The sequence below is a fragment of the Podarcis muralis genome, chromosome 12 (assembly GCF_964188315.1).
Source record: "Podarcis muralis chromosome 12, rPodMur119.hap1.1, whole genome shotgun sequence".
Taxonomy (NCBI): Eukaryota; Metazoa; Chordata; class Lepidosauria; order Squamata; family Lacertidae; genus Podarcis; species Podarcis muralis.
Window position 1 is genome coordinate 21,547,044 of NC_135666.1, and position 16,841 is coordinate 21,563,884.

Here is a 16,841-nt window from a genome sequence, read left to right on the forward strand (position 1 = left end):
ATATTCCACCTAGCAAATAACAGTAAAAAAAAAATAAAAATCAATTGTACTTAAATAATTGAATGCTAGAAATTGAAGGCTGCAATCATAGGCACACCTCCAGAGCAACACTCTACATGCCTACTTAGAAATAAACACCATTTTTTTCCCAACTGAGCTTCATGCCAGGTAGGTCTGTGTTGGCCTGCGGTGTTACATACAGATACGTCTAACTGTTTTGCACAATCAGAAATTCGTAGCTAAACAGAAATTCTGTATTGTGCACCGAACTGAAAAGACATTGGACTTGCTCCATTTGTCATATGCATTTATATCTTCTACCACAAGCCACCTACTGTCCCTGCGTCTTACCCGTCAGACTGTGGTGATAGGCATGGCCAGAACGTGTCCTGTATAGAGAGAGGTTTCCATTTTGGGGACTAGTAGTACCGTGGCGATCAAGGGGTTTTGAGGTTTTGAACTGCAAAAAACAAACCTTGAACACTAAGCCATTACTGATAATTAATTTAGTATAATGCCTGGAAATGCATTTCTACAACCAGCTTCCAACATCAGTACCTTCAGCTCCATGAGAATCGGTTGTGTCAGAATTTTCTTTCAAGTATAAGATTAAAGTTGACACAGTGGACTGAGGATCAAGTAGTTTCGTGAGAGGTATTTCCACTCTCCTTTCCGTAAAGATACGATTCTGTAGAGTAAAGGCTAATGTAGAGTCTACACCCAATGATGAAAGTGGCGTATGCATTGAAAGATCAACAGGGATTGTTTTAGCCAGGCTTTTCAAAAGTGCGATTGCATAATCTACAGGCTCATTTAGAGAGTAGTTTTTGAATCCAGCTTCACCAGCAAGCTCAGGATTACTACCTGTCTCTTCAGAAACAAGTTCATAAAAACGACTCTTCAACGACAAATTTTGAGATAAAACATGATCAGCTAAAGTTTGAAAATTCAATTTTAACACAGCTTGCTGAGGTTGATCCAGAATTAAGCTTCTTTTTAGATATTCATGAATCTCGTTCACTTGCAGATCCTCTATTCCTTTCGTTTGTAACCTATAATTTTGATAGTGTTGTTGATCTTGCAAGGCTCCGAGATTTAAAGCACCCCAGTTAATGGACTGCGCTGGAAGGCCACTGTTTCTCCTGTAATGACAGAAGAGATCCAGGAAGGAATTGGCAGCTGCGTAGTTGGACTGTGTTGCGTTTCCAAGAAACGATGAAATAGAAGAATAACATACAAAGTGGTCAAGCTCCCTGCCTTGCGTGGCACGATGAAGATTGATTACCCCTGCTACCTTTGGATTTAAAACTTCCTCAAAGTTTGACACGTTGAGGGTTTCAAGGAGCCCATCATGTAAAGCCATAGCACTGTGGAATACACCTTTAACAGGAGAGTTTGGGAAAAATTTACTGATCGACTTGATAGCTTTCTCAACCTCTGAACTGCAAACAATGTTAGACTGCAAGTTGACTATTCTGCTCCCTTCACAGTGATCCTGGAGAGCATTTATTTCTTTTTGCTCCTCAGTGCTTGGATTCCTCTGTGAAAGCAGCACAATGCACCTGCCTCCATTCTGAGCTACAAATTTTACAGTTTCTAAGCCAAGCCTAGTGAATTCATCTGCGACTATATAAACTGCATTCTGCTTAAACATTCTCCTGTCTGTTTCAGTCTCGGGTATATCTGATATCTTGCTGTCTTCCCCATCACTTTTTAGTACTGCAACTGGGACATTCTTGCAGTTGAAATAGGATGCGGCAACCTCAGGCCTCAGATCCTTTCCTGCTTGCTGAAAAATGAAATATGCGATATCTTTTAATTGTTTCATATTCAATGACTTCAGCCAACAATACATCTCCTTCTGAGATCGTATCAGATATGCTTTCTGGAAAATGCGGATAAGACTGACAGTGTGAATATGGATATTTTCATGATCACTCCCAGCCAGATACCTCAAACATTCTGGTTGTTCATTGCCATAAACCAGTACAACATCTCGGAGATGGAAAAGACAGCTTAGGCCCTCTTTAAATAGTCCGTTTAGTGGAGGTAGAAAAATAAGGGCATTGCACTGATTAACACGTTGCCATAGACCAGTTGTATGGTTTGTAACTATTATTTTCCAACCTAATTCCTGAGCTGAAAAAGTAAGCACTTTGCACAAAACTGACTCGGGCTCAGTGCAAACAATACCTAATATTTCATTATGCTTTGGCACTGGCAGCATTTGATGAAAAATCTCCCTTGCTACCCAGAAGAACGAAGTGCATGGTATATTTCTGAAACATGGAAATTTTTGAGTGCTGAAACAAACTGTTTCTGGAATATTAATTCTTGACGCTGCAGAAACCGGATAACATGAAGCAATATGATCTCCCACTTTTACCTTTTTCACCTCACTGCCTATTGCTGTTACAGTGCCAGTAAAGTCTAGAGCTAATAGCTTGTGTTTATCTATAGTATCTGAATTCCAATACAACGTTTTCCCAAACTTGCAGCTGGACACGCTAACAGGGAAATAGTCTTCTGAGTGGATGCTTATTTTTTCAAGTTGAACTTCAACACTGTGGTTGCCAAGTTGAGTACGTGAGTTGGCAACTTTAACTGACAGATCATTCATACAGTATGGATCTCCTGTATACAAAATGCAGAAGTCTGAGTTCTGAAGTGGGTGGGAAGGTGTATTGAAGGCTGTGGGTTCAATCTGTGTGCGCCTAATTTCAGAACTATAAATTCGTCCCTCATCAATCCAGACTTCTGGATAATCCTGTGCTTTATATTTTACTAAAACATCAGCTAAGGCCGAGATATCTATTGCATTTGTAGAGCTGATGTCAATAATCTGAAACGTTATTTCCGGGACTTCAACCATACATGTTCGAGCCATGCCGTACAAACCAAAGCCAGTGTTTATATGGTCTACTTTCCTTTCTGATGTCCTGTAAGTGATTACTGTAATGGAGCAATGGGACTTCTTCTCCTTTAATGCAGTAACAACTTGGCGAAATGCCTCACAGCATCTTACTGAATGTTTCACCACTTTCTCCGGCAAATTTTCGTTCAGTTTTTGGATGCCCCACATAAACAGAACATCATCATATCCCTGCAGTTCCATATTAATCTTACTTTGTGCATAGGTATCTGTTCTCTTAGCTGCCAACAATTTCTCCCATTCCTGATACGCAACAAATCTAGACTCGCTATGTAAGTAATTCTTGAGCTGCTGCGATATTCCAAATTTGTCAGCAAACACCACAACTCGAGGTGCTTTGGGCAGATTATGCATTGCTTGATCAGAAGTTATTTCCTTCCACTGATTTTCAAACAACAATTCATTTTCTTTCCTGGGAATTTCCTGTACCAAATTAATTCGAACACATCTCAGTTCTACCAGAACGGAGCCTTGTTTATCTGTGAAGCATCCACAAAACTCTAAGAAATTGTCAGTGGACTTGGTTGTTTTTAAATATATAATCATTTCCTCTTCCAATGAGCGAGCAACTGCAAGACTACTTATACCAGAAGGTAAAACTACTTTGTTATTGGAAGTAACTGCAGCCAGAATACCTACCATTTGCAGAAAACAATCTAAAAGGACTGGATGGATATAATACTCGTACATTTCTTCTACTGTTTGTCTCTTCACTGTAACAGTTGTCACAGCTTCTTTCAAGTCTTCACAATAAAATACATTACTTAGCTGCCTGAAAGTAGCATCATAGTTGGATCCAGACTGAGCCAATGTTTCATAAACCTCATCTTCGCTAACAACAGATCTACACCTCTGAAAAATGTCTTTTAAAGAAATCTTCTTTTCTTCAATTGATGTTTCAGGGTTCTTTCTGACTTGTCCCGAAGCATAAACTGTATTAGCTGAACCTGATTGTATTCTGAACTTTGACACTGTTTGTTGTGGCTCAACCTTTATCTTCAAAGCATGGAGATTTTCATTTAAAACACATGGTGCAGGGAAAAATATATTCATTTGACAATAACTTAAGGGTACTTTTGGCCTTGAGCTCGTCATCACGGCTGCCAGAGCAAGTTCCACCAAAACAGCTACAGGAATTAATGCAGCACAGTAGTTCTTGTGCTCATATAAATGTGGTTTCAGAGCCTCAGAGATAGAACAAATGAATTCTGAGTTATCCTTATTTGTACTGCAAATTAAAGAATGGCTTGAGCTTACAGCTCTGCTGTTTGCTTTCTGATGCAGCATGAGTTTCTGATGATCAAAGTGATACCTGGGATAAGCTGATGGTACACTTTGATAACCTTCATAAAAATGCTGCCAATTCACATTCAATCCCAATTCAAAAAGATCTTTCACTAGATTAAGAAGAGTCACATATTCCCTATCCGTTTGCAAAGAATTAAAAACTCTGGTTTGCGTCCCTAATGTCTCAACGATGTATCTCTGCAAAGCTCTTTGAGGACCTATTTCCACAAATGCAACGTTGTCCTTGCCTTTTACTGATGTCATTATGGCCTCTGCAAAAGAAACAGGATCCCGAACCTGTCTGGCCCAGTAGGTGCCTGTAACAAAATCGCCATCTGAAATGGCCTTCCCTGTTGCTGTCGAAATTAGCTCAATCTCTGGCTTCCCTTTCTTTAATTCTGATAGGCTTTCTGAGAGTTCTGTTAGTACTGGTTCTATCATGTGGCTGTGATATGCAGCTGGCCCATCTAAGGTATGAAGAAATATGTTTCTTTTACTGAAGTGCTCAGCTAAATCTTTATGAATGGCGTGGATAGATGCTTCATCTCCTGATAAGGTGCAAGACAAAGGACTGTTAAACGCTGCAACGCAGACTTTCCCTGAATATGCACCAAGGGCTGCTGACACTTCTGCAACGGGAATGTTGTCAACCACCAGCATTCTGCCTCCAGTGACTTTAGCCTGCAGCCTGCTCCTGTGGTAGATGACTTTGACAGCATCTTCCAGGGAAATCAAGCCAGCACAATGGGCAGCAGCTACTTCACCAACTGAATGGCCAACAGCAGCAATTGGCTTAACGCCCCAGTGTTGCAGGAGTGTAACCAAGGCCACCTGCAGTGTAAAGAGTAAGGGCTGGGCAACTTCAGGCCTGGGCAAATCATTGTGCCCACTTTCTGTTAAATTCAAAATTCCAGTGGGTGAAAGCTGTTGAAATAATTGCTTGATTTCAATACATTTGTCTCTGAAGACAGGCTCAGATTTCAGCAGGATTCTACATATCCCTTTGAAATGCAAACCATTACCGGAGAACACAAAGATCAATTCTGCAGGCTTTTTCCGTGACACAGTTTCCATTTCAGTTGAATTAAGCTGTTGCTGTAAGTGCTGGAGAGAGGATGCCACAAACGCTTTTCTGTATTTGTAGTTTATGTGACTTCTTCTACAAGCAGATGTGTAGGCCAGATTTGGGAGTGTCGCTGATTCACTGGTATTAAGGTACCTAGCTGTGTCTTCTATCGCCCGTTTGAGAGAACTCCTTAAAGCTGCCGAAATGACAAATAATTCAACGGGCCTTCGGACTGGAGAAATAACCTGGGTTTGTTTAAACTGTCTGACAACCACATGGGCATTGGTGCCCCCAAATCCAAAACAGTTGATCCCAGCAACTCTGCCATATTCACCAGGCTCCTCCCACTTCTCCACTGTTGTTGGGATGGAGAGATTCAGTTTCCCTGTATTTATGCTGCTGGTGCTCTCTGAAAAGTGCAAGGATGGGACTATCTTCCCATGGTGCATCATGAGAAGAACTTTGATTAAGCCTGCTGCCCCAGCAGCTGACTCTGTGTGCCCAATGTTCCCTTTAACGGAGCCAATCTTGAGAGGGGGCAAATCGGGAGGCCTTTTTCTGCCAATGACATTGCCTAAGCTCTCTGCTTCAGTGGCATCTTCATTAGGGATTCCTAGACCATTTGTTTCAATGTACTGAACAGCTGAAGGATCAATATACGTTGGATAAATGTTAAGTAACAACTTCTCTTGTGCTGCTTGAGATGATCGCATGCCTGGAGCAACAGAACTTCCATTCTGGTTGATTGCCGTGATGCTGATGATGCCCCATATTTTGTTGAATTCTTCCTGTGCCTATTTGGGGATAAAGGAATACACAATGTTATCAACCATTAAGTAACTATTGCAGCATGATTATATTTAGATTTTTTTTAACAGCGACAGCACTGATCAATTTTGTTTGAGAGCAGTGTTTGGACCTTTCAGTAACACTGAATCTTCTCCTCATCTGTAACTTCCCGTGACATGTTGCTTTGGTGATATAATTACCAAAGTCCGTGATCCCAAACTACCTACTGCAGGGCAGTAGGATATACAACTTTATGCTGAATTCACTTTTTTTCTGCACCATGGTATTACTCTTAAGCATTACTTACAGTACAAGAGCAGCAAGTTATTCCAGCCATTTATTTCGAGGGATATTGGGGAAATTTGTAATTATTATGTGGCAGTTAGGCATTTTTTAGTGGCTAACTATTTCTTGTTGGACTGTTTTCTGGTTAATAGTTTAGAATACTTCATTAGTGAGTAAATTAAGGGGTCAGTCTGGTGTAATCAGAATGTGAGACTAGTACTGGGAAGATCAAGTTTCAAATCCGCTTTCAGTCATTAATCTAATCGTGTGGCTTTAGATCAATGACCATCTTTCAGTCATTGGATAACAGGGTAGAGCACAATGTATGTATGACACCTTGAGTTCCTTTGAAGAAAGACAGGATATAAATATAATAAATAAGTAGTATCTGTTTAGAAGAGAGTCTCATGATAATTGGGAATCTCTCCAATAACTTCTAAATTAGATATCAATCAAAATTCGGAGGTTAAAACCTCTAGTTCAAGGGATCATGCCAAGAAAGAGCAGCCAAAGGTAGATGGCCATTTTGAAGGCTTAGTGACATAGGCAGAGAATCTTTCTGGAACTGTTTCTGGAGATTTGAGATAGAGTAGCATCAGTGCTACCTTGAAGGAATGCCTGTTTGCCTCCACTTAGGTTCTGCTTGAGCATATTTTTTAAAAAAGCAAATATTACAAAGACAGCAAGTCTCTGGTGTTCTCCTTTCCAAAGCACACTAGACCCAATGAACATCCCTGGGACATTTGGGAAATTGAGAGTTCAGTATAAACACCCTACCTTTACCAGTGGCTTTAATAGAAGAACGCCACATCCTTCTCCTCTTCCATAGCCACCTGCATCTTTAGAGAAGGGTTTACTAATTCCGTCAGGTGATAAAAGGTTTGCTTTACTCAGAGATACAAACTTCCAAGGTTCTATGATGCAATTTACTCCTCCGCAGATAGCAGATTCGCAGTCTCCTATATCAAAGGTACAAAAAAACAGAACGAGCCTGAAATCATGAAAGGGGGAAAACGGATATTTCATTCACATAGCCACGAGGTGTTGATACCATCTGTGTCATCATGGTGATTTCTCTTGCAAAATCCTTTGTTGGGCATATCTTTGTCTCTTATCTCCAAGTTTTAAACTAGCCTCTCCTGGGTCAGGCAGGGCATAAGCAGTGGAACGTTGGTTGTCGAACGTAATCTGTTCTGGAAGACCATTTGACTTCCAAAACGTTCAACAACTGAGGCGCAATTGCTGGTCGGCAAAATCCACTGAAAAAATGGAGAAATGCACCTCAGAAGCCATTCGACTTCCAAGGCGCGTTCAAAAATGGAAGCATTCACTTCCGGGTTGTCAGCGTTTGAAAGCCGCAACCTTCAACTTCCGAAGTGTTTGACAACCGAGGTTCCACGCACCACCTAGCACAGTGCATTACAGTTGATATAATACACAGAAAAATCATTTAGTGATCCACTAAGACCCTCAGCAATTTTCAAGTGGTCTATGGGGGGGGCGGAGTTTGGGAATCACGGTTAATGGTATGCATAGTAATAATAATAATAATAATAATAATAATAATAATAATAATAATAATAATAATTTTATTTATACCCCGCCCTCCCCAGCCAAGGCTGGGCTCAGGGCAGCTAACAAGCAATAATAGAAACAAGTTGAATGAATACAACTTAAAAACAAAAATAAAATACAACATTAAAATATTGAAACATTAAAATATTAAAATGTAGCCTCATCGCAGGAGGAGAAAGGAAAAGAAAAAAGAAAGAGAGGGAGGGAATCAAATTGGCTCCAAGCCAAAGGCCAGGCGGAACAACTCTGTCTTACAGGCCCTGCGGAAAGAAATCAGATCCTGCAGGGCCCTGGTCTCATGAGACAGAGCGTTCCACCAGGCCGGAGCCAGAGTTGAAAAGGCCCTGGCTCTGGTTGAAGCCAATCTAACTTCCTTAGGGCCTGGGACCACTAGGGTGTTGCTATTTATGGACCTTGAGGCTCTCCGTGGGGCATACCGGGAAAGGCGGTCCCGTAGGTACAAGCGTCCTAGGCTGTGAAGGGCTTTAAAGGTCAAAACCAGCACTTTAAATCTGACCCTGTACTCCACCGGGAGCCAGTGCAGCTGGAAAAGCACTGGGTGAATATGCTCCTATGGCAAAGACCCCGTGAGGAGCCTCGCTGCAGCATTCTGCACCCGCTGGAGTTTCTGTGACAGCTTCAGGGGCAGCCCCGCGTAGAGCGAATTACAGTAGTCAAACCTGGAGGTGACCGTCGCATGGATCACTGTGGCCAGGTCAGTGAAACATAGTAACCAAGAATACCTTGTTTAATGGCTTTGTAACCAAGATCCAAAGCAGAAAGAAAAGATGAACAAGCTGTATCAATGGCAATTGATGGTCCAGTCAAATTAAAACTGTATGAAATCCGATGAGCAGCTGTACTCATTGCTGCCCCTGTGGCATCATAATGGTTTATTTCAGCAACTGCCCTGCTGGTTATAGATTCATAGTCTCGATTCATCAGGCCTGTAAATACAGAACATTTGTTTTTAAGGTCAATTTACACTCAAATCTACATCTAGTACTGGTTTTTATTCTTCACCTCCTATCCTACAATTATTTATTATTTCACTTTTATTCTGTGTTTCTTCTAAGGCACTTAAGCAGCATGTGTTTCCCCATCTCAGTTTCCCTGCACAGTAAATCTGATAACCAGCCTTGCACAACCAACATGCTTAAGTTTAATTAATGCCTGAAGGGGTTAAAAACTCAGAGTGAGCTCTCCTGCCAAGCTTAGCTATGTCACTTCCCCTGTCCTTGGGATGAGATAGGTAATCAGGCTTATGGTCCCATCTACTTGAGAAACTCAGTGTGTGAGGAGGTTTGAGCTGCTTGTTCCAGCTCAGTCACATGGCTCTCACCAGCCACCCTTGTGTTCATATTCCAATAAATCTAGGAACTTTTACCACTTTGTAACTAGGCTAAGTTTTCCTGCCTGTGCAATGTTTTCTGATGAACGTATGGAAAAGCACATGAAGCTGACATTTGATGAGTTTGTAAGTAAACCAATTTTTAAATTACCAAACTTCCTATGCTGGGGAAGAGAGGAATTTAGGAACTCACTTGGAAAGACATATTTTAAAGGCCTAACAATATTATCCAATATTCTCAATTCTGACAAAGCAATTATCTAGGGCCTTCCAACATCATTTTATTTGGAATTGCCAGGTGTAAACGCCCATATAGATGTGGTGTTACCAATCGTTGTGTGGCCCCCTCTAAAGCAGATATATGGTATGCAATGTAAATATACAAAATCTTCTGCATCATAGCTATTATCTTACCAACAAAAACCCCTGTTTTGGTACCACTAATGTTTTCAGGAGTGACTCCTGCATCTTCCAGCGCTCTGTAGGTACATTCCATGAGTAACTTTTGCTGAGGATCCATACGCTCAGCTTCCTCATTGCTGATGCCAAACAGCTTGTTATCAAATGCATTCAATCTAAAAAAATTAAATGGAGGTATGACATGATATACGGTGTGATTCACATACTGCTTAATCCAACATGCTCTGATAAGATATACTTAAAATTCATTGAAGCCTAATACTACATGTTGTAAAGTACAGTGGTACCCCGCAAGACGAATGCCTCGCAAGACGGAAAACCCGCAAGACGAAAGGGTTTTCTGTTTTGGAGGCGCTTCGCAAGACGAATTTCCCTATGGGCTTGCTTCGCAAGACGAAAGCCCATAGGGAAATCTCCGGGGACCTGTTTTAAATTGCTGGCGGTCGGGAGCAAAGACTTTCGCCCACAGCCGGCCTTCAGAAGAGGTCCTGGACCTCTTCTGAAGGCTGGCGGGGGGCAAAAGTCTTTGCTCCCCCCGCCTGCCTTCCCGGGACAGCGGAGACTTCTCCGCTGCCCCGGGCGATCTTAAAATGCTGGCGGGCGGGAGCGAACGCTTCGCTCCCGACCCCCAGCATTTTAAAATCTTTGGGCGAGTGTCTGCAAGCCTCGCGCGCCCGGCAGGAGGTCCCGCCGGGTGCGCGAGGCTTGGGGCGGCAGCCTGTCACCCGAAGCACGGGGAGCCCTTCGGAGGGCTTCCCCTGCTTCGGGCGAGTGTCTGCAAGCCTCGCGCACCCGGCAGGAGGTCCCGCCGGGTGCGCGAGGCTTGGGGCGGCAGCCTGTCACCCGAAGCACGGGGAGCCCTCCGGAGGGCTTCCCCTGCTTCGGGCGAGTGTCTGCAAGCCTCGCGCGCCCGGCAGGAGGTCCCGCCGGGTGCGCGAGGCTTGGGGCGGCAGCCTGTCACCCGAAGCACGGGGAGCCCTTCGGAGGGCTTCCCCTGCTTCGGGCGAGTGTCTGCAAGCCTCGCGCACCCGGCAGGAGGTCCCGCCGGGTGCGCGAGGCTTGGGGCGGCAGCCTGTCACCCGAAGCACGGGGAGCCCTCCGGAGGGCTTCCCCTGCTTCGGGCGAGTGTCTGCAAGCCTCGCGCGCCCGGCAGGAGGTCCCGCCGGGTGCGCGAGGCTTGGGGCGGCAGCCTGTCACCCGAAGCACGGGGAGCCCTTCGGAGGGCTTGCCCTGCTTCGGGCGAGTGTCTGCAAGCCTCGCGCGCCCGGCAGGAGGTCCCGCCGGGTGCGCGAGGCTTGGGGCGGCAGCCTGTCACCCGAAGCACGGGGAGCCCTCCGGAGGGCTTGCCCTGCTTCGGGCGAGTGTCTGCAAGCCTCGCGCGCCCGGCAGGAGGTCCCGCCGGGTGCGCGAGGCTTGGGGCGGCAGCCTGTCACCCGAAGCACGGGGAGCCCTCCGGAGGGCTTCCCCTGCTTCGGGCGAGTGTCTGCAAGCCTCGCGCGCCCGGCAGGAGGTCCCGCCGGGTGCGCGAGGCTTGGGGCGGCAGCCTGTCACCCGAAGCACGGGGAGCCCTTCGGAGGGCTTCCCCTGCTTCGGGCGAGTGTCTGCAAGCCTCGCGCGCCCGGCAGGAGGTCCCGCCGGGTGCGCGAGGCTTGGGGCGGCAGCCTGTCACCCGAAGCACGGGGAGCCCTCCGGAGGGCTTCCCCTGCTTCGGGCGAGTGTCTGCAAGCCTCGCGCACCCGGCAGGAGGTCCCGCCGGGTGCGCGAGGCTTGGGGCGGCAGCCTGTCACCCGAAGCACGGGGAGCCCTCCGGAGGGCTTCCCCTGCTTCGGGCGAGTGTCTGCAAGCCTCGCGCGCCCGGCAGGAGGTCCCGCCGGGTGCGCGAGGCTTGGGGCGGCAGCCTGTCACCCGAAGCACGGGGAGCCCTCCGGAGGGCTTCCCCTGCTTCGGGCGAGTGTCTGCAAGCCTCGCGCACCCGGCAGGAGGTCCCGCCGGGTGCGCGAGGCTTGGGGCGGCAGCCTGTCGCCCGAAGCACGGGGAGCCCTTCGGAGAGCTCCCCTTGCTTTGGGCGAGAAGTCTCTGCTGCCCCGGGCGATCTTAAAATGTTGGCGGGCGGGAGCGAAGCGTTCGCTCCCGCCCCCCAGCATTTTAAAATCTCCCCGGGACAGCAGAGACTTCGCTCCCGCCCGCCAGCATTTTAAAATCGCCCCGGGACAGCAGGGGCTTTTAAAATGCTGGCGGTCGGCAGCAAAGCCCTCCTGTCCCCGGAGCTTGCGGGGCGAGAGGTGGGAAGAAGGGCTTTTTTTCCCACCGCCAGCCTTCAGAACAGCCTTCTGAAGGCTGGCAGTGGGAAAAAAGCCCTTGTCCCCCCCCCCCCCCAGCCTTCAGAAGAGGTCGGGGAACAGACTGTCCCCGGACCTGGTCTGAAGGTGGTTTCCCTAGGAACGCATTAATTGATTTTCAATGCATTCCTATGGGAAACCGTGCATCGCAAGACGAAAAACTCGCAAGAAGAAAAAACTTGCGGAACGAATTAATTTCGTCTTGCGAGGCACCACTGTAAAGGTAAAGGGACCCCTGACCATTAGGTCCAGTCGTCACCGACTCTGGGGTTGCGGCACTCATCTCGCTTTATTGGCCAAGGGAGCCGGCGTACAGCTTCCAGCACATAAATTGTCAAGATAGGACACAGCAAATAGGACACTGTGCCCATGTCATTTCATAGCACAGTGGTACCTTAGTCTGTTCTTAAACCAAGGTGTGCTTTCCCATAGCAGCAGGGACTCAATTTACAAATGAAACACACTCAACGGGAAGCGGAACATGTTCTGCTTCCAAGGCAAAGTTCACAAACCAAAACACCTTCCAGGTTTGCAGCATTCTAAATCCAAGTTGTTCATAAACTAAGCTGTTCTTAAACCAAGGTACCACTGTATGAAGCTGGTGGAAATAGCAGTGAAACACCATGGCTTGAAACTATTGCACCAGGAAAAGCTGCACTGCAGTATAATCAGGGCTCCCCCTCCCTCACCAGAACTCACTGGAACTCAGTTTGGCACATCTCAGGTGGGCACCATTGTCATTATAAGAGGACAAGGGAGGTGTTCATTGTGAGTTCCACCACCTCTTTTTCTAGAAAAAGAGCGCTGGGAATATCCACATGAGGATAACTCTCATGTGGGAGACAACAGTCCTAAAATGGGTTATAGCTGCCTTAGTCCCAGGGTATGATCTGAAGCAAGAATGAGGCATTTGTTGGGCACACTGGCTGTGATTTATGGGACATTTGGAGGAGCACAGAGACAACATCTGGTCTGAAGGCACTTAGGGACATCTCCTTACTGAAGCTAAGCAGGTCCAGATGTACCTGGGTTGGTGACCGCCTGGGAACTTGGATTCCATGATGGAAGGAGGGGTATAAAGTGTAAGGAAATAATAATGATAATAATGAATTTATTATTGTTGTGGCGATTATTAACTAGTCACGTTTTCAGAAAAAAAGAACTCAAAGAGACTTAAAATGTGTCTCTGCTCATGCTGCTGACCAACACCACCTCAGTATGGGTCTTGCCCTCAAGGCCTTCCGATCATTTAGTTGGAAAAGAGATTAATACCCACACTCTAAATTGTAGCTGATGAGCAGAATGTGGAGGGACATTAGTATTATGATGACATCACCTTTTTTGTGAAGTTCATATAGTGTACAATTTCAGCATAAGATTTGCACCCAAAGCAGCTCCCGTAGTGTGGAAATGCATTCATTATAACGCAGCACTTTGAGATTGCTCGTTAGTTTTAAGAGATATTTTGAAAGGTTCATATAATAACACATATTACATCAGTGAGTCATTTCAAGGGAGAAATGTGCAAGTTTAGAAAGTCTGAAGGATTTATTAGCAAAATATATGACTTACTCATCAAGAAGAGCAGCACGAGTTGTACGTATTTTACCTGGTTTGTCGTCACCTGGATCATACCACTCTCTAATATTAAATCTTTCTGGAGGTATTTCTGTAGTGCAGTTTCTGCCATTCTCTAACACTTTCCAGAAACTGTCAATTCCTTCACCTGTTGCATGAAGATTTAAATATACATTTTTAGATGTATTAAAATATACTGTTTTTGTTTTCAAAATGTCAAACCTGCCTTGTTCAGTTTATCTGAACTTACATGAGAAATCCAACTTTCAAAATGTGATACAAATTAAATTTGCATTTCAAGTGCTACAAAATTTCAAATTTCATAGAAAATTGGACCTTTTCCTAAATCACACAATCTCATCATACTGTCTGTAATTTTTCTGCGTGATGTTCTTATGAAAATTGCATTCAGCTGTTACCATATTTGTTTGGATGGCATCTCCCAGATGAGAGCCATCTAGTTGTGAAGGCATAAGGTTTAGGTTAGCATATTCCAAGTTCAGGAAGGCAAAATACATAATTAAATTGATATGTGCTATTCTGCTTGTTGTGGATGTTAGATCTTACATTTAAAGAGTATTGATGAGATGCAAAATTCCAAGATCTGTCATGTAACAAACCTGAATTTCCAGTGGACTTCATAATATCACAGACATTCACTTCTCCATTTTCATGACAGCGACATATTAAAAATATTTCTAGCAAGAATTTAAATACAGTGGTACCTCAGGTTAAGTACTTAAGTCGTTCCGGAGGTCCGTTCTTAACCTGAAACTGTTCTTAACCTGAAGCACCACTTTAGCTAATGGGGCCTTCTGCTGCTGCTGCGCTGCCGGAGCACGATTTCTGTTCTTATCCTGAAGCAAAGTTCTTAACCTGAAGCACTATTTCTGGGTTAGCGGAGTGTGTAACCTGAAGCGTATGTAACCTGAGGTACCACTGTATTGGTATCTCTCAATAACTAGTGCTGAGTTCTTAGTTTACTCTTACTTTAAATCACGAGAAAGCTTTATGCTATAGAACAATAAAAATAGTGAAAGAAACATGGGTAACTTTCTTATATCACTCCCCCCCCCTCAAAGACTTACCTCCAGGAAAGTTGCATCCTATACCCACAATAGCTATTTCATTCTCACACGCCATCTTTATTTTATTTTTCTACTTGTGTTGGTCACTGAATAAGGCAATCGTCCTGTGGAAAAGAAGGCAGAGTTGTAAGTATTTATTTTTAATTGGTGCCTACTCCTTGAAATATAAGCAACCCTTTGTGATGACCGCAGAGTAATATTCTTCGATGAAGAGCAGATCAGTTCATAAATGTGTGTGTGTGTGTACTATATATCTATACAGTACCAATCTCTGAGGTACATTGAGATTCAGATGTGATCCTATTGCAATAAACAAACAGAACAGCAGGCAGCAACCTACAGGTCACCTGGGCAACCAAGCACAGATGGAGGGAAAGTTCAAGGTATATTGTGGAGGTCAAAGAAAGAGGACTGACATCCAAATCCTGTGTAAGAAAAGTAGGCAGTTCCATAAAGATTGATACGCAGACATGAGTTGGCTGCTGAAGAGGAAGTCAATGTTTCGAGACTTCAGACTCTCCTGAGGGGCAGATTGTGAGTACTGAGGGGAATTCTAAGGCCCCACCTTCCACTTTACATTTAAAGCAGAATCTTGCCCCATTAAACAGTCATAGCATCCCCCAAAGGATCCTGTCAGTAGTGCTTGCCGAGAGACCCTTATTCCCCTCACGCCGCTACACCTCTCAGTGCGGCGAAACAATAAATCCCTCTTACCTCTCTTTTTAATAAGGAGTATAATGGGGAAAGTGCTCTAGAGCGCGTGAGGTAACTTACACTTGACGTACTACAGGTATGCCAATTCTAGGGGGTTTAGGTGTTTTCAGCCCCCTCAATATTTGTTTGAAGGCACCCAGCGCCCCCCCCCCCAATGTTGAGGGAGAGTGGTGCAACACACACTGACACACATAAACCAGTCTTGGGGGGGGGGACCTGGTGCCTCTCACATAACATCTAACCTTTTAAAAATAAAATAAAATGTTTCTATTACCGTGGTACCTTAGTTCTCAAACGCCTTGGTACTCAAACGCCTTGGTTCCCAAATGCCGATAAACCCGGAAGTAAGTGTTTTTGGGAAGCCGAACGTCCGATGTGGCTGTCGGCTGCTGTTTCCGGGGCGCCTGCACCAATCAGAAGCTGCGCCTTGGTTTTTGAACATTTGAGAAGTCAAATGGACTTCTGGAACAGATTAAGTTTGGTACTTTTGTTTTCGCTATTTCTTTTGCGTTTTTGTTTATGAGGCTTTTTCGGTTAATTTGTTTTTCTGACTGTGTGGAACCCAGTTCAGCTACTGATTGATTGATTGAGTGAGTGAGTGACTGCGGAAATGGATAACATACACACACCCATCCAAACAATGACAACCATCAGTGCAGGTAAGAAAAAATAATAATTTTAATTTTTATCATCTACAAAACTTATTTATTTTATAGTACAGTTGATTATTGCTTTCATTTTATGGATCAATTGTATTGTTAGTGAAATTCATGTTAAATTGCTGTTTTAGGGGTTTTTAAAAGTCTGGAGCGGATTAATCCATTTTGCATTACTTTCTATGGGAAAGCGCACCTTGGTTTTGGAATGCTTTGGTTTTGGAACGGACTTCTGGGACGGATTAAGTTTGAGAACCAAGGTACCACTGTACTGATATGCTTCCCACCCCAGGATCCATCCTCATTTATTTATTCCCTGCAAACAAATCACAATGGAAGCTCAATGAAAAGCCAGTGCATAATCTCCCTTCAAACAAATCAAGATGGATTTTTAATAAACAGGAAGCCAGAGATGGCTAAGTCTTCACAGCAAAGGAGAATCCTGTTGTGGACATCGGCTGTCATCAAGTGAGACAATGAAGTGGTCCTAATTATTTGAAGGGCAGAAAGCTACATTTGGGTAGGAATGTAGTCATCTGGTCTTTATGGGGTTAGATTTCATACTTCTTCTTATAAGACGGAGTAAGCCTCCAGCTTTTTGAGTTTTCTCCCCAATTATTTCCAGCTTCTGTTTATAAACCTCCTGTTTTGGCTGGCCTAGATATATAAATTGAGCAGCTGCACTTACTTTACTCCTTACAAAAGATGTTCCTGTGTAAAATGAGCTTTTCTCTTTTATTAGGAGCTATCGAAGAAAGTCC

At 44.6% G+C, this 16,841-nt stretch overlaps 1 protein-coding gene across 1 annotated transcript; it reads right to left on the reverse strand.

The window, feature by feature from the left end:
- Positions 1–212: 212 nt before the first annotated feature.
- Positions 213–15,038, reverse strand: LOC114607233 (mycocerosic acid synthase-like). Its single transcript, XM_028750236.2, has 6 exons — positions 14,711–15,038; positions 13,617–13,770; positions 9,700–9,860; positions 8,678–8,881; positions 7,137–7,318; positions 213–6,079 (listed from the first exon to the last, which is right to left on the reverse strand). The coding sequence occupies exons 1-6, from the start codon at positions 14,763–14,765 to the stop codon at positions 533–535; spliced, it is 6,303 nt and encodes a 2,100-aa protein (XP_028606069.2). The 5' UTR covers positions 14,766–15,038; the 3' UTR covers positions 213–532.
- Positions 15,039–16,841: the final 1,803 nt, after the last annotated feature.

Bases quoted from the DNA above. Each gene is read 5' to 3' on its own strand.
- LOC114607233 (XM_028750236.2), bottom strand. From the start codon at position 14,765: ATGGCGTGTGAGAATGAAATAGCTATTGTGGGTATAGGATGCAACTTT. The intron at 9,861-13,616 runs GTAAGTCATATA...TAATTTTTTTAG, and splicing joins CGTGCTGCTCTTCTTGATGA to ATTGAATGCATTTGATAACA. The intron at 6,080-7,136 runs GTAGGGTGTTTA...ATCCCCAAATAG, and splicing joins TATTAAAGCCACTGGTAAAG to GCACAGGAAGAATTCAACAA.